This window comes from Ananas comosus, linkage group 7, assembly GCF_001540865.1.
Source record: "Ananas comosus cultivar F153 linkage group 7, ASM154086v1, whole genome shotgun sequence".
In the NCBI taxonomy this organism is placed as follows: Eukaryota; Viridiplantae; Streptophyta; class Magnoliopsida; order Poales; family Bromeliaceae; genus Ananas; species Ananas comosus.
The window spans coordinates 3,200,792-3,222,371 of record NC_033627.1 but is presented as its reverse complement, the minus strand read 5'-3'; the positions used below and the strand labels follow the sequence as shown (position 1 = coordinate 3,222,371).

Below are 21,580 nucleotides of genomic sequence, written 5' to 3'. Positions count from 1 at the left end.
AATGATAAATGGTGCGGATGGGTCAGCGAGTGTGTTTGTAATGCTAAAATTGCAATCCATGTTAACAAAGTACCTACAAATTGGATCAAAACTAAAAGAGGTGTGCGACAAGGAGGTCCTCTATCTCCTTACCTTTTTCTCCTTGTAGTCGAGTGCCTCGCAAGGATGACTAACAGAGCTGCGGAGTCTAACCTTCTCAAGGGAATTGGACCCACTTCAGATAGCTCCGTATCGTTAATACAGTATGCTGATGATACCTTCTTCTTTTGTGAAGCAAGAAAAAGATATATGCGTAATCTTAAATTCTTGTGGATCCTTTTTGAGTGGGCCTTTGGAATCAAGATTAACAAAGCAAAGTCGGAGGTGTTCTATATGGGGAATAAGGATGGACGAGCCAAGAGACTCACCGATATCCTGCAGTGCAAAGTTGGACAGTTGCCTACTAAGTACCTAGGCCAACCTCTAACTTTCAGGGCACCTAGAAAAGATGATTGGGCTGGCGTTCTAAATAATTTCCAAAGAAGAATCGACGGATGGCAGGCCAAACTCCTCTCTCGAGGGAGGAGACTAACGTTGATCAATTCGGTTCTCTCCAATCTGTCGATGCATTTCTTCTCTATTTTCAAAGCTCCAAGATGGGTGCTAAAACGTATGGAGACGCTACGAAGGGACTTCTTCTGAAAAAGGTAGGCGAGCTTTTCAAGGGGGGATATATGGTAGCTTGGAAAAATATCTGTATGAGTAAGGGGGTTTAGGTGTTAAGGATTTGACTTCCATGAATGATACACTCCTAACTAAATGGTGGTGGCGTTTCCTCACTGAACAAGATCTGCCGTGGATCAAGCTGATCAGGAGCCTATTTTCCATCCGCAGGCGACCATTATCCGAGGGTCAATCGTTCCGACCTGCCTCACATTGGTGGAAAAGTGTGCTCAATTTGAAGGAAATTTTCAAGAGCGGAGTATGTTATGGCTTAGAGGACGGACGTCACATCAATTTTTGGTTAGATAGATAGTGCGGGGACTTGCCCTTGAAGTCATCCTATCCTGATATATTTGCAACTGTCGACCTTAAGGAGGTTCACGTCTATGATTATTTCTCTACCTTGGGATGGAGATGGGAAAAGATCTTAAGAGGAGCGAGACGGAACTCTTACTTATGTGAGCAGAGCATAAGGGACCTGAAGAATACCCTCACTAACCTCCGATTGGAAAACCGACCAGACGTTTTTCGCTGGAGGTGAGACCCAGGGGATAAATTCACAACCAAATCTGTGTACTCGATTCTCAGCTCTCAGAAAAAGACTGCCTACCATGGATAATCTTCTCAAAAGAGGGTGATCAGGATATAACATTTGCTTATTGTGTGGGGCTGAGCCCGAGACAGTAGACCATTTGCTTGGAGGATGCGTGGTTAGCAAGTTTCTTCTTTTCGTGCACCTTGGACAGTGTCTCGTATACCCCCCCAAACGAAGATATTAACACCGTCTGGGAGCGACTGCTAGAGAGACGTCCAAAGAGCGACAGTCGGAAGGCTCAGACACTAGTGGCGGCCACTTGGTGGACAATCTGGCGAGATAGGAATAACGCCATTTTTAGAGATCTACTCACTGACGTTTCTTTATCTTCCTATCGTATCGGAATGTTGGCAAAAGAGTGGGCCAACCACTATAAAGCCAGGTGACGGAGGTGTATTGATCTGGATCTGGATTTGCCTTTTTTCTTGTTTTTGCTTAAACCTTTTTTTGGTCGCTTCTTCGCCCTTTCGAGTCCTTGGCTGTCTCACCCTGTGTAGCCAAATTCATTGACTTAACAAATGAAGCAGGTAGCGTGCTATTTCTTAATAAAATAAAATTTTGAGAATGACTCAAATTAAAGAATTAAAAGATAAAATAAATAGAGTTACGTACGAGGCCTTTTTCAAATTAATTTTTATTTTAAATATTAATGAACCTAGAATAGCTACTCATAAATAAAGTTATTAAATTTAATAGTTATTTACTTGACTAAATTTGCTGCTGAATTTATTAAATGCATTGATTTCAATATAAAATTTATTTAAACGAAAGATGAAGGTGATGAGAATAGTAATCAAAAAAAAAAAAAAAAAAGAAGTTAAGGGGCCAAAATCAAGATAGGCTAAAGGTGAGGGGTCTCAGTTTATCTTTTGCCGTAGTAGATCAGAGGACAGGAAAGGGTAGCGGCGTTCTTGAGGCGATCTTAGCCGTAGGTTCGTGCGATCGAAACGAACGGCTCAGATGTAGCTTCCCATGTAATTATTTTATTTTATTTTATTATTTTGGTCAAAATGACAGAGGGGAGTGGTGGGGCCCAAAGACGCTTACCCCGAAGGGCATCTCTAGGTAGCCGTTGCGGCTAGTGCAGTGTACGAACCGACACGTGGCGGGCTCCGAAGGCCACAGCCCAATCGTGGGTACGGGTGCGGGAACCGACACGTGGCGGTCGCCTGAGGCTTCNAAAAAGGAGGAGAGAGAAAGAGGAAAGAGAAAAATGTATAAGGGTATTTTCGTCAGTTTGCTCAAAAAGCGGACCGAATCTGAAAAAATAAAAAAGATGACCCGATTTTGTAAAAGTCCAAAATAAGTGAATTTTTTATGTAAAAAGGCCATAGATTAGATCGGCCTTTTTTTTTTAAAAAAAAAATTTATTTAGTTGCTATTTTGCAACAGTGTGCTTGTATATAGATTCAGTCCGAATTTTTTTTAAAAAAATCAAAATGTTTATGTTCTCTCTCTACTTGGCGTTTTCCGGCGAAATTCATTATGGTAAAGACAAGGGTGGCACTGCTCAGAGTACCGCTGGAGATGAAGACAGAGGAGGACCATAATCGGTGGTCGAGAATGCTCCTGTAGGAGGGTACGTTGTGAGCATGACTGTGACGACGAAGTGGTGAAGGTAGCAAGAGAGAAATTTTGATGGACGATTCAAATTGTACTATTTAAAAAAATTATATTATTCAAATTAATATATGTTGTAGCTAGAAAGTTGCACCATTCGATATGTATATTAAATTATAAAATAGTATATTTTTTTAACTAAATAGTACAATATATATTCAAATATTTTAACTTTTTAATAAATAATGTAACATCTCGTCGTTAACTAGATATTTTTTTTTTTTTTCACTACCACCACCACGTCGTCGCCGTTGGCCACACTTGCCATGAACATGCTTCAGAGGCATTCTTGAATAAACGATGGCCACCCTTGTCCTCTCCCATCTTTGTCTCTCTATCTCTAGCGAAGCGCTGAAGAGGACGACGATAAGCGGATTAAGTTCGTCGTGTTCCTTTCGCTTGTGAAGTGTTCGCAATATGCAGACTCGACATAAGAGTTAGTGTGGAAGTAGAGATGAAATGAGCATTCAAAGCTGTTGCCGGTATTGAAGACATTCCCACAAGGAGTGGGCGGAGGAGAGAGCAATGGGATGTTTAAGGCCCAAGAATATTTTGATTCGTTTTTTAAAATTGTGGTCTGAATCTATAAAAATCAATTAAATGATCTATTTTTACAAAAAAATTCAAAACTAGTGAATTTTTTTTGGCAAAAAGGTTTATTTTTCTTATTTTTCTTAGTAAGCACACATATCAAATAATGAAAAATATAATTAGAGGCAACATGATAACTTCTATTTAGAAATGATGTCTTAAAAGAACTGCATAATATTATTTCTAATTGAGGGTTGCTCGCAAATTACTGAAGTAAAAAAAAAAAATACTTTTGAAAACATTACTTTTAATATCGGTATTTTAACTTTTTTAATAATAGATTCTCGCAAAATAATTATGTATACCTTTTCTAATTAAAGAATAGTACAGTTAATAAGAATAGTACAGTTAAATATATTAAACCACATGAGAAAATTTAAAGTTTATTTCATAATAATAGAAATGTATAAAACTTATTCGAACTATATACTATTTTAATTCGACTATGTAATCTTTCAAACATTTAATTTTAGTACCTAATATTTTAATTTGCTCGATTTAGGTGATTTGATGGCTCTTATGATACAAAATATAAGCCTATAAAAAATATATTTAATAAATTAATTTTTACATAAAATATATTAACTAGATGTATAAAGATAAACGACATATTTAAATTTTAACTAAAAATTAGATAATAAAAGTAAAATTTTTAAAGATTAAATAATAGAATTTAAAAATATGATAGTTGAGATAACTTTTATATATTTTTATCTATAATGATAACTTAAAATGTATAAAACCGTAACAAAAGATTNAAAAAAAAAAAAAAAAAAAAAAAAAAAAAAGTTGAGAGACAAACATGCAGGTCTACACGTCAATCTGCAGTGCTACATGATAGGTTGCTTTTTTTTATTTAAATTTTATAAAAATTTATGGATAAACTTTTATTTCTATAATTTTGTATTTTTTTATTTTAATATTATATGGTTTAAAATATATTAAATTAGTGATTTTTTTGTTAATATTTCGTTAAATTATATATAAAAAATTTCAGATATATCACCTAGGTTTATCGAATATTTACTTTACTACTCTTTAGTTCTCACTTTGTCATTAATTTAACAAAAAAATTAGTAAAATCGATAATAAAAAAATAAAAATGAAACCACATGATACTAAATTGATGTATTTTAAATCGCAGGTTACTAAAGTAAGAAAGTGTAAAATCATAGGGGTGGTATTTGAAATTTTTTTAAAATTTATTAATAATTTGTGTAGTAAAATAATATTTTTTTTTTTTTGCAGATCACAGATGATGCATTATCATACTTTATGTTATATAATCTGCATCTCATTATCCCTTGGTTTTTGACGTTAAATTTCTAGTAAAGTTAACATAAGAGTAACGCGCCAAGGACGTGTTTGTTTTGTTGAAAGTGGAGAGACACGATATGATTTTCAACAACAAATGTTTACTCTAGCTGTTAGGTTCACCATAAAATGAATTCGGTTGATACAGAAGTAATCAAATGACTTGTATGTTGAATGTTTAGATAGTTTCGATGCTTTCACTTATGGTTGTTGCTGTTTGCCCTCGTGCAAACCTTATATATCTTGCAATCTTCTTGTTAGCTTGCTTGTGTTATATATATTGTTGGAGCCTTGGACAGACAGGGGAGGTGCTGTCCGTTCGGCGTCTGTTACGTGCTCGAATCCGACCAAATCAGCGGAGCTCGGAGCGTGACAGATAGTGTGGCTCCAAAAAATAATTTAATTGACTTCAGTCCATCTTAGACTGAAGTCAATTACGAAAAAATAAATTAATAAAATGTTAATGTTGGGAATTTATCTTCACCCCCCTAATGCTAACATGCGCAGATTTGAAAATTTCAGTAAAACAAACACAAAAAGTACTAAAAATAAAAAAACAAAAAAAACTATCTTTTATGCCATTAATTTTCTGTCGGATAAATAGTAGAATTAGCAAAAGTACATAATTTTCATCTAAATACTAGTTCAACCAAAAGAATGTTCCAATGTGACGAACTTGGCTTTTGGTGAAACAAATAAGGCCCTGGGTGCAACTTTTTGAGATTCACTTTCAGTTTCAAGATCACTTCCACATCACTAATGTGTTAACATTTCATCAACTAAATTGAGTTTAGAATTTGATCATAATAATTTAGAAAGTTTGAGCAAAAAATTACTTTCGACTAAAGTTTGAGAACCAAATGTCACGTGCCTTGTAGTTTGAGAGCCAAGAAAGTAATTTATCTTATTAATGAAATGCTACTAGGTTTACAAGAGCAATGCTACAGGTACACCGTAAAGTGGGGTGTATGTCTTACACCCATTCCATTCTAAAGACATTCTTGTCATACCAATTTTTTAAAATTTTACTAAATACCAATTCGATTTTTATCAACTCTAGAATTGGGGATGTAAGATGTACACCATTTTTTGGGATGTACAAGAAGCACTTTCCGGTTTTTACAATCCTATTTATTTGGGTTGTCATCTACAACATAACATCTAAAGATTATAATTAGCATCCTGATCTTCTCAATTTTTCTTTTTACTGAAAGCCAAAAAAGGATTTTTTTAAACTCTTAAACTATTGGATTAGTGATCGTAAAAAGTACAACTCTTTGGATCGCATTTTTCTTATTATTATTATTATTTAGTATTATATGCACAACCAAACAAAGATCGTATTTGATACAGTTGAGGTGGTAAATTAGGGGGGGAACTGGGCTGGGTTCGGATCGAGCTATGTCAAGCCCAAATCCGTTCCAAAATAATTAAATGGCCATTATGTAGGCCTTTAGCCCGAAATTGTCCATAAATGTAAAGTAGCCTAACTTTGATATTAATAAAATTACAACTCATTTCTCAAAAAAAAAAAAATAAAATTACAACTCTTTACCCCCGGAATAGTTTTGAAGTAAAACAGAATTTACTTCAACGTTATTTCCGACAATATGACATCCGAATCAACGATATGCTCTTACACTATTTATATTTATTTATAAATACACTAATTAGAAACCCATTAAAGGCCTTTGGAGGATTGTGGGGCTCACAATTTTTTTAAAAATCTTTTAGGATTAATTGCATAGTACTTTTCAAATTTTCTACCATTTTTTTTTTATTCTTATTTTTTTTGTAATTAAGTTTTCAAATTTTCTACCATTTTTACATAGTGTACACCATATGAAAATACTGAATTTGGCACCAGCCGTCTCTAGAACAAGTGGCAAAAGATTTGATGGTTAGTACCTGAGATCCCAAGTTCGAATCTTAGTTGATTTATATTTTCAACTAAATTTATTTCTAAATGAAACGGATAGCGTGCTCTCTATCTTTAAAAAAAACAAAAAAAAAAAAAACTGAATTTGGCCACACTTTTTATCAGATTAATTAGGATGGTGATCAGTGTACACCAACGTTGTCGAATACATGTGGGGACCAAAAAGGTATGATTTGTATAGTATTAGCTAGAATGTAGCGTAGCCTTAGATGGCAGATATTTTATGGCGAGTCATTCCGGCCGAGAGATATGGGTGGTACAGTCTTGCGTACGTCTCCAAAATGGTCACTGTCCGTCATCCCCCGTGACCACACCCTAGTTAGTAAATTTTACTAATTCACAAATTATTCGTGAATTATTTATAAATTATTAAAAATTTGAATTAAACGGTCCGTTTACGAATTTTTTCAAAAATAAAAAAATTATTCGTGAATTTTTGGACCAGTCGAATTATTCGCGAATTATTACAAATATGAATAAAAAACTTATAATTTTATTTTTAAATATAAGTTATTTTATATTTTATATCTTATATTTTATATTTTATACCGAATCCGTTTTTTAAACTGAATTTTTAAATAAATTTAAAAATTAAAAAATAAATTTTATATATATTATATTCGTACCGAATTTTTACATAATCCGAATTAACTAACTCTCAACCACACCCGCCGGCAGCTAGGCATGCAGTTGTCATCTTCCCTTCCACATCTATTACAAACACCTACTACTTGCCCACCTACCCTGCCTCTCTTCAATTTAATTATAAATAAATAAATAAATAAATAGATAACAAAAAGTATCTACAGGATAATTTAACGAAGTGTTTCGATGCATAAAATTGTTGTTCGGTATTTTTTAAAAAAAAATTTGTAGTCAAAAGTTATATAGTAATTGGTGGATAGTGATAGCACCGTGCTGTTAGTCGAAAAACTTTAATTAGTGATAGCAACACCGTTTCCAAAAGATCTTTTTATTTTTCGCTTGCGCATGTGAATTATGGTTGTAAATGAAGTTTCATGTATATTTCATTACATGACATGAAAAATATTACAAATTTTTAAAGTATCGATAAGCTATTAATGAAAGTTTATCTGTTAGTTGGAATGTTAGGTAGTATCTCAGTTACTAACTAAAGGCGTGTTTGGTTCAGAATAGAAATCGAAATTAAAACGGTGACTACGGCGCGACGTCGACAAAAAATGGCGGCCGCCGGCGGCAACCGAGCGCCGCACATCGTCCTCCTGCCGAGCGCCGGCATGGGCCACCTGATCCCCTTCTCCCGCCTCGCCGCCGCGCTCTCGGCCCTCGGCTGCGACGTCTCCTTCGTGATCGTCCACCCCACCGTCTCCGCCGCCGAGACCCGCCACGTCTCCGACCTCCTCGCCGCCTTCCCCGCCATCCGTCCCCTCCCCTTCCACCTCCCCCCGCTCAATTCCTCCGTCCACGTCGATCCTTTCTTCCTCCAATTCGAGGCCATCCGTCTCTCCGCGCCGCAGCTCATAACTTGTGTGCTGAATTCTTCTTCTTCTTCTTCTCATTCTTCTAATTCCTCGTCCCCGCCCGTCTCCGCCCTCGTTATAGACATCAGCTTAGCCTCCGCATTCATTCCGGTCGCCGCCGAATTCCGCCTCCCTTCCTACATTCTCTTCACCTCCTCCGCCGCCATGCTCTCGCTCTGCGCCTACTTTCCCACGTACGCCGACACCGCCGCCGGCGTCATCGGCGACATCGACATACCGGGCGTGCAAACTCTGCCGAGATCTTGGCTGCCGCAGGCTCTTCATAACCCCGGCCACCTCTTCACGACGCAATTCGTCGAGAACGGCCGGGCGCTCGGAAAGGCCGACGGCATCGTCGTCAACACGTTCGACGCCATCGAGCGCGAAGCTCTCGCCGCGCTGAACGCGGGAAAAGTGGCGCCCGGGCTCCCCCCCGCGATCGCCGTCGGGCCGCTGCTGCCGCCGCCGCTGACGCTGAGGCTGCGCGAGGGACCGCGCGCTTCGCCGCCGCTGTCGTGGCTCGACGCGCAGCCGCCGCGGTCGGTGGTCTACGTCAGCTTCGGGAGCCGCACGGCGATGCCGAGCGCTCAGATGAGAGAATTGGCGATCGGATTGGAGATGAGCGGGTGCAAGTTCCTGTGGGTGGTAAAGAGCAGGGTGGTGGATCGAGACGAAGACGAAGACGAAGACGAAGAAGATAATAGCGAGCTACGCGAGGTGTTGGAGAGGGTGAAGGGGAGGGGAATGGTGGTGAAGGGGTGGGTGGAACAAGCGGAGGTGCTGGGCCGCGAGAGCGTCGGCGGCTTCATAAGCCACTGCGGATGGAATTCGGTGATGGAGGCGGCGGTGAGCGGAACGCCGGTGTTGGCGTGGCCGAGGCACGGGGATCAGAGGGTGAACGCGGAGGTTGTGCGGAGATGCGGGCTCGGAATTTGGGAGGAGGAGTGGAGTTGGGAGGGCGAGAATGGGGTGGGGGTGGTGGTGGTGAAGGGGGAGGAGATCGCGAGATGCGTGAGGCGGCTGATGGACGACGAAGGGGTCCGGGCGTCGGCCGCCAGGGTCGGGGTGNCCGCCGCCGCGGAAAAGGATTGCGTGTTTGGGTTGCCAGAGTTCGTTAGGAAGTTGAAGGTTTGAAGTTGCTACAATTTTCAGGTATGCATTTCTGTGCAGGGGGGATGGTTGATCTTCTGCGGCTGCTTGCTGCTGCTGCTGCTGCTGCTGCTGCCACTAGTTTTATTGTTGCAGATGTGTGTGTGCGTGTGGAAGTTAAAATAAGTTAGTTTGTTACCTTGCTCCAAAACAAAACTCGATCTTGTTCTAATTTGATAGTTTTTTCCTAGTGTATTTTGAAATTAAATTTCCGTTGCCTAAGGATCCTATATTTTTGTTTAGGGAGATACTAAGGGTTTGTTTGGTTTAACGGTGGAATTGGAATGAATAATGAAATGGGAATGAATTGGAATAGTAATTGGAATGGCCCACTCCCTCAAGACGTTTAGTTTATTTATGGATTGGAAATTGGAATGAGTTATTCATATTTCATTATTTGGTTCGTATAAACTAAAAAAATTGTAGGATACTATAATACTAATTTTACTCTCAAATATAAATTTATATTATTTAAAATTTATGAAAAATATAATACTATTCTCTAATAAGTTTTCCAAACAAAATATCAAATTTATTTTTAAAAACCTTTATTAATGTGGGTTAGGGATAGAGTTTTGAGAGATGATAGATTTTTTTTTTTTTTTTTGATAAGAAAGGAGTGAAGAAAAGGAGGGTGAGATGACCACATGAGCTTCGAGAACTTAGTGGGTTTCCGGAATGAAATCTCAATCTAGGCTAGAAGACCGGAATCAAGTTGAAGGCTAATGGGCCATTTCCATTCCGGTCCTGAATAAGAATCTCAAATCGATTCATGCGAACCAAACAAAATTAACCGAATTTGATCAAACTGATTCTCATTCCATACTCAAAATGGATGAACCAAACGAGCCCTAAGTCTCCAGTGGTATGGAAACATTTGTAATTGCTGTAACTTCTTATCCAGAGATTGAAGAAATTATTAGACCCTTTCTAGTTTGGTTAGCTAAAAAATGATAAAATTAGATGGAAAAAAAAAAAGACTCAAGGATGAGAGGAATTGTAGACTTAGTTATAATTTAAAGTGGATTGTAGGCCAAGTCGCTCCTCTTTATTCAAGTAATAATGACTGTACATACGATACGAATTCACAACACCAGCGCCTCCACGCACGAAATTTTTTGAAAGGAACTTCATTCATTTTTTTGAAGTGCAATTCACAAATACTATACAATCCTTAAATTTTATTAAAGATAGTCCAAAACTGTTAGGCAACGTGACGGAGGATATTTTTACTATAATTTATTAATTTATAATAAAAAAATTAAATATTATTATTATTATTATTATTATTTTGAGAAAAAAAATAGCTTGTTCCCTGTTTTATTTATTAAAATTATGAACTAGGCTACTAGGATGAGGCAATAGACCTCAGTCAAGAGGAAAAAAAAAAGAAGAGATTTAACAAAATACTAAATAGCTATTTTTGTCGAGGTGAATTCCTCCCATAAGATCTTCAAATATCTGATCTTATTGATGACTAGAAAATGATCCGTGTTAATCTTTCTAAAAATCGTATCGTTTCTGATCTTCCAAATAACTCACCAACAAACTATCTGTCCGATTACCCTAGAGCGAATAGGTTGATTTCTATATCTTGAAATCTACTTATCCCAGATGTCGAACACTTCGTCACCTAGATCTATCAATTGAATTCCCTCTAATGTTGTTACTATTAAAAATTTATTAAATATGTATTGCGTAAATAGATGGTTCATAATTTTCTCTTCCAACCTACACAGTATACAATCAAATTAAATATTATTGATTGTGAATATAAGCAGACAACAACAAAAAAGAAAAAGTAAAAAAAAAAAAAAAAGAAGAAGAACATGCGAGAGAGTCATACAAGGCTGTTTTTAGGATTATGGACGGGTTCAGTCGAATCCGGTGAGAAACCATTAAAGTATTCCACTTGTTGCCTACACCTCAATAGTGTGAGTGAGATATATTTTTACAGTATACTTTCTTTTTTTCAGAAAAAAAACATGTTATTCTTTCCGTCTATTTCTTTTATAATTTTTTTAACATGCTATCCTATTTTATTTATTTTAAAAATAAATTTGACTAAAAATACAACGGCATTGGACTTTAAATTTGAGATCTCGAATATCAATTATTAAATCTTTTGTCACTTATATTAGAACTTGTTGGTGGCCGAAAGTCCCGATCCTTGACCCGGTCAAGAATTCTCCTCGGGAAGAATGTCGGGATGATGAGTGGCCGCGGATGGTGACCCTCGAAGTTGGCGCCCACGACGGATCAAGCGATTCGACCGATGAGGGATCGAATCAGCCGGATTCGAAAACCACTATTATAGAATCGGTTCGGCTGGAGGAGCCGAATGTATGAACTGTGCATAGATCAATGTTAGCAGAAGAGCCGAATGGAAAAAGTATACAGTAACTGGTCGGCTGAAAGAGCCGAATAAATGAAATACACAATGACTGGTCAGCTGAAAGAGCCGAATGTCTTTATATAATAATAAAAAGAGTGTGCCCGAAGGGCATACAGACTCAGAAATATAGTTTACAATAGAGTGATGCCCGTGGGGCAGACAGACTCTGCAAATGTAGTCTACAACGGAGTGGTGCCCGTGGGGCAGACAGACTCCAGGGTTCTACTTAGCGAACTACTCCTAGGAAAGCAGTAAATGCGGAAAAGAAAAAGATTACATTTAAACTACTCCTAGAAAAGCGATAAAATGCAGAGAAAATAAGGGTGATTTTTTGTACGCAGGGGCAAAGACCTCGATTGCAGGCTTCAAAGTTACTATTTATAGCCCACATTATTAGTTGGTTGAAAGAAGTTGGGGAGAGTGGTTGTAACCATGATCGTGAAAGTTATACTAACTCCTTATGGAAGTTACGCTAACTCCTCATGAAAGTTACGCCCCAATCTTCAACCGTTCCCGCCTTTTTATCCTTCAGGCGTCTTATTGCCGACTCCTGGTGCACCACGTGTCTTTATTGGTTCATACGTGGATTAGGTTGACTCAATTTTGGTATCAACAGAACTGTTTACCATACTTTTACAACATGAGACAGCACTAAATACCAATCAAGCTTAAAGTAGTTATGCCGAGATTCTACTTTTTTTTTTCTTTTTTTTCTTTTTTTTTTTTGACAATGCGCATCCTCGTCAAGCGAAAGAGAGGAACATATGCTTTCTACCGGATACCTCACCTCTCCTAGTACATCATCGAAACAACACTCACTTTTCTTTTTTCTTTTTTCCCTTTTTTTCTCCTACTCTTTTGGGATAAGTGGAGCATGAATAAATGAATCTATTCAGTTCAGAATTGTAGAAACACAAGATAAGATTCCATTACCAATTAATCGTAGTGAAAATAAAAATTAATTTTGAAATTAAAGTTTGTTAAATTTAAAAATATTTAAACACCGTTCTCTACTAGCATAGTTTTTAGAGTACAACGATTGTTTCAAATGGTATCAGAGTAGGAGGTCCTGAATTCGAGTCATGCCAGACTCCTAGCATATTAATTTCCTCCATTTAATTCAAGCCTATATCATAGGCGGACTAAAAAAAAAGTTTCGAATCCAAACGTGAGAGGGGGGGGGGAGTGTTAAATATAAAAATATATAAACATCGTTCTCTTAGGCCCCGTTTGGCTTAGGGGATAAGCAGGGATAACGAAATTATCCCCACTATTCCTCCAAAACGGGGTGAAATTTGGCCGGAATATTTTATCTCGGTCAAACCTTGCTATTCCCGGTTATCCCGGAATAGCAAGAAATTTGCTAGTCCATCATTTTGGTGGAATAGTGCTATTCCAATGCTTAATTTCAAACTTAATTAAAATTATAAATTAAGCAAACTAAATTATATAAATATAATATGTTATATATTATAATACATTATTTTTATTATAAACCTATTAATTGTACTATATTAATACATATTATTTATATTTAAATATTATAATAAAATTTATAATAAATTATATTTAAATATTATAATAAATTCTTAAATTTAAGTTTAAGTAGAATTTTAAAAAAAATTATAAATTTATTATAATAAATTTTATCTATAATTAATATATTTATTAATAGTTCCCGCCTTATTCTTATTTTAAAATTTTAAAATTTAAAATTTAAAATTTTAAAATTTAAATTTAAATTTAAATTTTAAAATTTAAATTTATAATCTCAAAATAAAGTTTATAATTTATAAAATTTTAAATTTAAATTTGATATTTTAAATTTTGAAATTTAAAATTGATATTTTATATTTTTACAATTTAAATTTGATCTTAAATTTAAAGTTTGAAATTTAAAATTTAAAATTTTGAATTTAAAATTTGAGATTTTAAATTTCAAATTTTAAAATTTTAAAGTTAAAATTTTAAATTTAAAAATATAAATTTAAAATTTTAAAAATTCAAATTCAAATATAATAAAAGGATAATATCATTACTTTTTATTTATAAAGCCGACTATCCTTCTTATTCCATTTTACCTAACCAAACACTATTTTTTTTATTCCCAGGAATAACTCAATTTTCATCCAAACGCAAAATTGATCTAATCCCCGCTTAAATCTGAATTTATACCTATTTCTGGAATAGCAATTTTTTGCTTATCTCCAGATTAAATGATATCTAACCGTTTAAATTTTTAGAGTACAACAGTTATTTCACAAAGTTACTAAAAATTTTTTACTAAAAGTAGTGAGTTCGCTGTGCTCTAAAAAATATTGCAGCATTCAATTTTTCAAAAAAGCGCGTGATATTATTTCTCAAAAAAATTATGAAAAATACTTCTTTTCTATCGTTTTTATTTTTAGAATAAAATATTTAAGAAACAAAAACTATTTTTTATAAAAAAGATTTAAATTTATTTTTTGGGAAACTAAACGCCCATAAAATTAATTTTTTTTTGTACATTTTTGGAAAACCAAACACCCCCTACAGTTGTTACACTGCGGGAATGTCAAAGCATCCGATCAGATTAATCGAACGGCGCACAACAAACATCATTGAAACCCCTTCACGTCGCCGTGTCCCGTCACATCAAATCACCGTACACGTGGCAACCCTTCAGCGTCCGTCCCTTCGTTTCCCTTTCGGCTACACCGAAGAAACTATACACCGAAGTCTTAGAAATATGATTGAAACACCAAAAGATAGAATTAATTTACTAAATAAATATTAAATAAAGATAATTTTATTTTATAATAATTTAAAGGCATATATTTAAACTACTATGACAATGAATCAAATATTATTTTTATTCATGCACGTTGATTTTTAGGATATTTTAATGCTCAGAAGATAATTTTTTATAAATATATATTATTATCTTTTATCAAAAAATCTATTATTATGAATAAATCAAAAATATTTTTAAAAGTGAGTGAGACTATTTACGTTTGTATTATTTTTGGTCATAAGACTTTCGAATGGACGATCCACATTATTGAAATGATCTACGCTATTTGAATTTTCTTATAATCAGATTTTATAAATTTTCGACATCAGTTACTTAGCGTTCAAATAATTTTAAAATTAAAAATTTTAAATAACTAATATAAGGTTAATTTGGGACCACTTAATCACCAAATATATGATATCATAGAATCACCTTACAATGAATTTTTGTGAAGCTCAAATAGTATAAATTTTATTTAATAATGTTTATTATTATTGATTCAAATAGTTTATTGTCGAAAATAATATGTGAAATATATATGTGGGTGGTGCATCAAATGTACGTATACACTCGGTGCACGCAAAAGATTTGTCATCGTACGCTGATCCCGCCTTTTCTCCTTCCCAGTACACCACTTCTCACTGCCGTTTGAAGTATAAAAACCGCACGAAGCTTCGACGAGAAGAAAACGAAGCGATTTAAACCTCAGCACTCCACTTCTCCAAAGAATCACAAAACCCTAACAATGGCGTTTCCCGGATCTGGTACCACCCCCAAAACCCCTAAATATATCTTCCTTTTCTCTCTCTTTGAACTTTAAATTAAATCTATTTCCGTAGTTGTTTTTGATCGCTTTGTGCTCCGATCCCAGATAAAAGATTGGTAAAAAGGATTATCGAAGCAGCCGCTTCTGGGAATCTCCGTGCTCTTAAGAGTACGTTCTTCGTCGAGAATTAGAGTTTGATTTTGTTTTGTATGATGAGAATTTTTCTTTTTCATAATTCTCGTTTTCTTGGTTTTTTTTTTTTTTTTTTTTTTTTTTTTCGGATGTGTGTGTATAAATGAATAGAAACGGCGAGAACTCTCGATGATGGGAGCGGTATTGCGGCCACTGTGGCATCGATTAGGGATTTGAACGGTCGCGGGGCGTTTCATGTCGCAGCGACGGAGGGAAAGATCGATGTGTGCAAATATTTTGTAGAGGAGTTGGGATTAGATGTTAATGTAACGTCGTATAAAGGTAAATTTAGGTTTCTCCCTCTCAGTTCCCTGTGTCGATGAAGATGATGAGATGTGTACGCATGAATGTGTATCAGCGATTAATGTGGTGTTCTTGATAGGTGATACTCCTCTGTTTCATGCGGCATTAGAGAATCACCTTGCTGTCGTTGAATATCTTCTTGATCATGGCGCCGATCCTTCTATACCAGACGAGAGAGGGTACTCTGTCCTTCACTGCGCTTCACAAGAAGGTCTTTCTCTTCTCTCTTTTCCGTTTTTGGTCTAAATCTTGAAGATATAGTTTATTCACCATGTGGTTGGAATGTATACTTTTATAACTTGTCTCTAGTTTCTAATGAGGTGGTTATGTCGAATTGATATCTCCCGTGGGATTATAGGAAAAACTCTCCTGTTGTGTTCACGCGTGCATGATATCATTGATATGGGTCTAGTGAACATAGTTAAGTTCATCCAAGGTAAGAGTTGGGTTTAATATAAGTTCCTTTGTAAGGCTTTCTCTATTCAATGGGGGACTAAACAATAAGCATAAAGCATGTCTAGCCCTTCCCAAGCTGGGCCCAAACCTTTGGGCCTCTCCAAAGCCCAACCTAAAATTGTATGCATTCTTTTAATTAACTAAACTTATACCCTTTAAAAGACCTTTTGAAAGTTTTAAATAAACAAAATTTAAATTATGTCCAACATTTTAAGGCACTGCTATAGTTGGTACATTTCTATTTATCAGTGTGTAACTTGTTTACTCATTGCAGAAGTTCTTCGTTGTGTAGAAATTTAAAAAAATGCAAGTTCTGAAGGAATTGACACTAACAATATTTTTGTAGTAGATGAATTTTTATTCTTTTATTTTTTTCACCAAAAGGCTTGCATTGTTATCTCAAGCTCTTTCCAACAGTTATATTGATTCTCCAGTAGGAATTTTCTGGGGAGAATCAATTTTATCATTTTCAGACCAAAAGGAGTATAATTGATGAATTTCTACTCTTTCAGTTTAAACTTTGAAACTAAGCTCGAATAAGTTCTGTTACTTTTACTTTGTAATGTTGATTTTCTTTTATCTTGTGAGGATATCTAAGCTTTTGTTTGCACTCTCATAACATGGCTTGGCCCTCACGTCAGGAATTCTTAATCAATGAAGAAATCAGTGAAGACGGATCTATATTCATTTTATTGATAGATGGATCTGATATATTGATCACGCTGTACTTTGTAGTTTGAAGTACATTTTTGTTTTGCCTTGTTTCTTGAATTTAAGTTACCAAATATAGATAATTGCTGGAGGTTCTTTTTAGTTGTGAATTTCTGACATGCTCTGTTTCTGTTTTGGTTGTATTTAAACCGTCGTATTAAATATGCAACTCACTATCTTATGGGAGAGCACATGATACCGCATTTGTTTTCTGCATTATGTATTTGATCATGCTTATTAAATCATGTTGTTGGCATTTGATCCATGTCGGTCTTTCATATTTAGCTTTTCTTGTCTTCCGGAATTATTTGATATAGCATGTAACAATTGATACGATCTATTTACTAGTTGTGCCGTAGAAAGTATATTAGCTGTAAATGTACGATTTCTTTTTTACTTAATATCTTTGCAGGACATTGCGAGGTAGTAAATCTACTACTCTCGAAAGGGATCCCTGTAGATCCCAATAGCTTCGTTGGCACTCCACTGAATGCAGCTGCTCGCAACAGACAAGAAAAAATTGTGAAGATTTTGTTGGAGCACGGAGCAAATGTAATATGCTTAATTCTATTTTCTTCCATGTGAGCTTGCTGGCAGAGATTTTTTGCATATATAGGCAACGTGTGCAAGCTAGTCCATCAACATAGTTCTTTGATCAGGTCCACAAATCTACACTAGTCCTTTCCTCTTACCAGTTTATTTGCAGACCCAAACATTGCTAATACGGTTGCAAAGTGAAGTATCTAAGTGGCATATCTTCTTTCCCTTAAATAATAAAAGGATTTTTCACCTGCATTCACCTTTCTTGTAAATGTTGCTAGAAGAGGTTGATCACCTTCCAATTCAGATGCAGTTCACATCTATGCACCATATAAAATACAATTGGACTTCTTTTAGAACTCTTATCTAAAAGACAAAAACTATCTCATGCTTTTTATGTGAAATATTTGTTTCTGTTGAGATTTTATTAGTTTTTTGGCAACATCAAGCTTAGAGACAATATTGTACTGTCAGAGCCTTACTTAGTGTGCAACTCGCTGACTACCTTGACCAAATGCAGATCCAATGCAGTTGTTTGATTTGCTATTTATGATCCTTTGTTCATAGAAAAGGAATATGAGCGTCTCCTGTTGTGTCAAACTCTATTTATGCATTTATTGGTATGATTATATCAAGGATTTAAGTGCCGTGGCACGGAGTCATGCCGGAAACTTGCCGGCACGGTACGGCACGGTGCGTGCCGAGCCGTGCCGGTGCGTGCCGAGCCGTGCCGATGCGTGCCGGTCAAAAAAATTCTTATCTGCCGACACCTAATAGCATGAAATATTTATTTTCTTTAGCAACAAAATATTTTAACTATTTATTATGTCTTTTTATCACATCTTTTGAACTTTATTGAGGAAATGACTTACTAATTTAAAGAATAGAGGATTTTGAGCTATGCCATCGGCGCGGGGTCTGTATCGTGCCGGTATCTTGTTGGCACGGTACAGCAAGGTGGATACGGCCCGTGCCGACGGGCACTTAAAACCTTGGATTATATGCATTCGGTATTTTAACCGAGAAAGTTGAGCAGTATTCTGGATTCTGGAATCTTATAATATAATCCTGTTTTGTGTGTTTAGGCCCACTATCTCATAGATAGCTTTTAAGCAGTATCTTTAAGGAGTATGAAGACAAATGAACCATGTTTTCATTGTATTTGTAAAAGATTAAAGCTATGATGTTGATTCTTTTTTCAGCCTAACAAGGTTTCCGACAGCATCTTTTCACCGCTGTTGGTATCTGTTCTAACTGAATCGTTGGAATGCACGAAGCTACTGATCAAGGTCTATGATTTTCTTCTACCCTAGCTTATTGTCCTTGTCAAATTTTCACTTGTTTCTGTTGTGCAGATATATAAACGCAAGCTCATATTTTGTACAATTTATGCTTTCAGGTTCTAATTGTCAATTTCTTCTTTAAAGAACATTATTTTGTAATTTCAACTGATTACTCATGTGAGAATGGACGATTCTTCGGTTAAAACTTCATCCAATGGAAGTCTCTTGACACTAATAAGTGATTCTCTCTGTACAAAGTAGGCCGGAGTAATTGTTGTGTTTCTTTTTGCTTTTCTAGGCTGGCGCTGATGTGAATGCTAGTACTCCAAGTGGAACAACTCCTTTATCAGTAGCAGCTCATGAGGGCTTAACTGATTTTATCAAGTGCTTGTTGGAAGCTGGGGCTGACCCAAATGTTGTCAATGAGGTAGCTCTTGCCTTGTTTCATTTTTGTCTTTCTTCGGACTTGTTATCGCTAGCATCACTCTTTAATTTTTGCTGCACATTCTGATGATTCCCTATATAATCTGTGGTTGATTAATTGGGCGACACAGGATTAATGCAATTTTTCATGATATTTCTTTTTGGAAATTTGTATAATCGATACCTTTGGTTCTTTTGTTCTGGTAATATTTTTAATTTAATAGTGTCGTGTGTCTGTGAAGTACATTGAGTCATTGCTGTCCCTAAAACAATTTGAGCCTTGTCCACCAATTTCGGTTGTTAACTTGTTATATAATAGCACTTGTATGTTTGGAAGGCCTTCATGTACTATAGTGTCAACTAATGTTTAATGGATTTTGTATTTCACAGTCTGGGAGAAGACCGATAGAGCTGGCTGCTCTGTTCGCTAAAAGACATGATGTTGAAATTCTCTTCCATGCGACTTCTCCCATTCCCTACATGCCAGATTGGAGTGTTGATGGAATAATCAGCTTTGTAAAATCTGAACGCTTCAAGCTACGGGTATGCATTTTACTGGGTTTTCCTGTTCTGTTGACCTTTTCTCATTAATGTATAAATTAGAAACTTGGCAATTAAACGTCACTGCTTAGAGCAGTTGGTAGGTTTCGTGTTTTGGTTTAGGTTTAGGTCCTGGATTTGAATCCCATGTCATACTGTATGGGTTTATTCATATCAAATTGTGATGTGGGTGCTGGTGTTGGTTGCGATGGTAAATGTGCTAATTTGTAGCTGTTATTAACTAAATTTTGGCATCAATTTCACTAAATTTTATTACTATAAGGTACACTGTTGGAAATATCGTTAATTACAGACATAATTTTTAGTTAGAATAGCAGATCTTTCTTTTCCATAGACATTCCTTTTTTGAGTATCTCGGGAAGATCTAGTGGATTTAAGTTGTCTTTCTGATACTATTATTTTGATATGGCATTGATGTTTTTCTCTGCTGTGCCGCTTACTACTAGTTTGTATACATTAGGATGAAGAATTATCCAGTAACAGATTTGCTGAAATGAAGTCTAAAGGAGGGAATGCTTTTAAGAAAAACGAGTACCTTACAGCAATATACTACTATTCTATGGTAAGTTTGTTAACTTGCACCTGATTATTCCCAGTGTAACTTAATTTCAAACTTTTTAGAGACGTTTATCGAGCTCAAATGAGGCCTTATGTTTGAATGTAAACTAGTCAAATGAGGCCTCCACTTTTCTAGAAGTGTCCTGAGTTCTGATTCATTATTTGTTTGTCGAACATAGGCAATGGAGATGAATCCTCTCGATGCAACCATCTTTTCCAACAGGAGCGTCTGCTGGCTGCGCCGGGGGGAAGGGGATAGAGCATTGCACGACGCTCAGGTCTGTAGGATGCTGAGGCCCAAGTGGCCAAAAGCGTGCTACCGCGAAGGAGCAGCTCGTAGCTTACTCAACGTAAGATGATACAGAATCATGCCCGCTTCTTCAAATCATTTCCCCTTCCTTACTCGCTTTTATCTTATCCCACTATTTCTATTTTTTTTTCTTTTCCTTTGTTGATTTTCTTTTTGGGTATTTCAGGACTATGCAGGAGCTGCTGATGCATTCTTGGAAGGCTTGACACTCGACCCCGGGAATGAGGAGATTGAGAAAGCATTATGGTATCTTGTACTATGCCTTGTTTCAGCTTAATCAGATTTAGTTAGTTCTAAATTGTGTTTTGGCTTGTCGCATATTTTTATTAAACTTGCAGGGAGGCTGTGGAGTCCATGAAGAAACTCCATTGTTCTGATAAGAAACAGTAAGTGCGTTTGCGATCCTCTCTTCTGCTGCTGCTATAGTAACTTTGTGCTTGGTATTTGGGATTACTACATCTTAGTTTTATGTGAATACGTAACTACTTCAATGGTCTCTGGTGACTGTAAACAATCGGTGGTGATATAGACATTAGTACTGTGCATCGTTTGCTTAGTAAATGCTTCTACATCGTTTGTAATCCAGTGTTTATGGTGTATTAGTAAATGCTTGGTCGTGATGTACGCACTAGTACAGTGCATGTTTTGCTGCATCTTTTGTCAAAAACCTGTAATCCAGTGTGTTTATGGAATGCACTAAAAGTGAAGGCTTGTTTTATAACCTTAATAATCTGTTGCTGAGTTTCTGTTTTGCTTGCCTAGCTGTTTTGGATTCTCTAAAAATCTTGTTTTCATGGTTAGGGCTACTATATTTTTATCAGTACAGGTTTTTTTGTACTTATAAATTTTCGACCGTTAGATGAAGAGATGTGCGTTTAGAATGATAATAGTCCATAA

General features: G+C 36.0%; 2 protein-coding genes across 2 annotated transcripts; both read left to right on the top strand.

Annotated features, from left to right (window-relative positions):
* Positions 7,611-9,731, top strand: LOC109712412 (UDP-glucose:2-hydroxyflavanone C-glucosyltransferase-like). The gene has a single exon (XM_020235967.1). The coding sequence runs from the start codon at positions 7,964-7,966 to the stop codon at positions 9,395-9,397; it is 1,434 nt and encodes a 477-aa protein (XP_020091556.1). The 5' UTR covers positions 7,611-7,963; the 3' UTR covers positions 9,398-9,731.
* Positions 15,243-21,410, top strand: LOC109712339 (ankyrin-1-like). Its single transcript, XM_020235857.1, has 12 exons — positions 15,243-15,344; positions 15,452-15,514; positions 15,650-15,820; positions 15,921-16,052; positions 17,421-17,560; positions 18,751-18,837; positions 19,130-19,258; positions 19,645-19,797; positions 20,276-20,377; positions 20,553-20,723; positions 20,850-20,929; positions 21,022-21,410. Exons 1-12 carry the CDS (start codon positions 15,326-15,328, stop codon positions 21,071-21,073), a joined length of 1,299 nt encoding a protein of 432 aa, XP_020091446.1. The 5' UTR covers positions 15,243-15,325; the 3' UTR covers positions 21,074-21,410.

What these genes read in the sequence shown, in the direction of transcription:
- LOC109712339 (XM_020235857.1), top strand. An exon ending in TCACTGCGCTTCACAAGAAG is followed by an intron (nt 16,053 to 17,420) that starts GTCTTTCTCTTC and finishes ATATCTTTGCAG; the next exon opens with GACATTGCGAGGTAGTAAAT. An exon ending in GAGATTGAGAAAGCATTATG is followed by an intron (nt 20,930 to 21,021) that starts GTATCTTGTACT and finishes TTAAACTTGCAG; the next exon opens with GGAGGCTGTGGAGTCCATGA.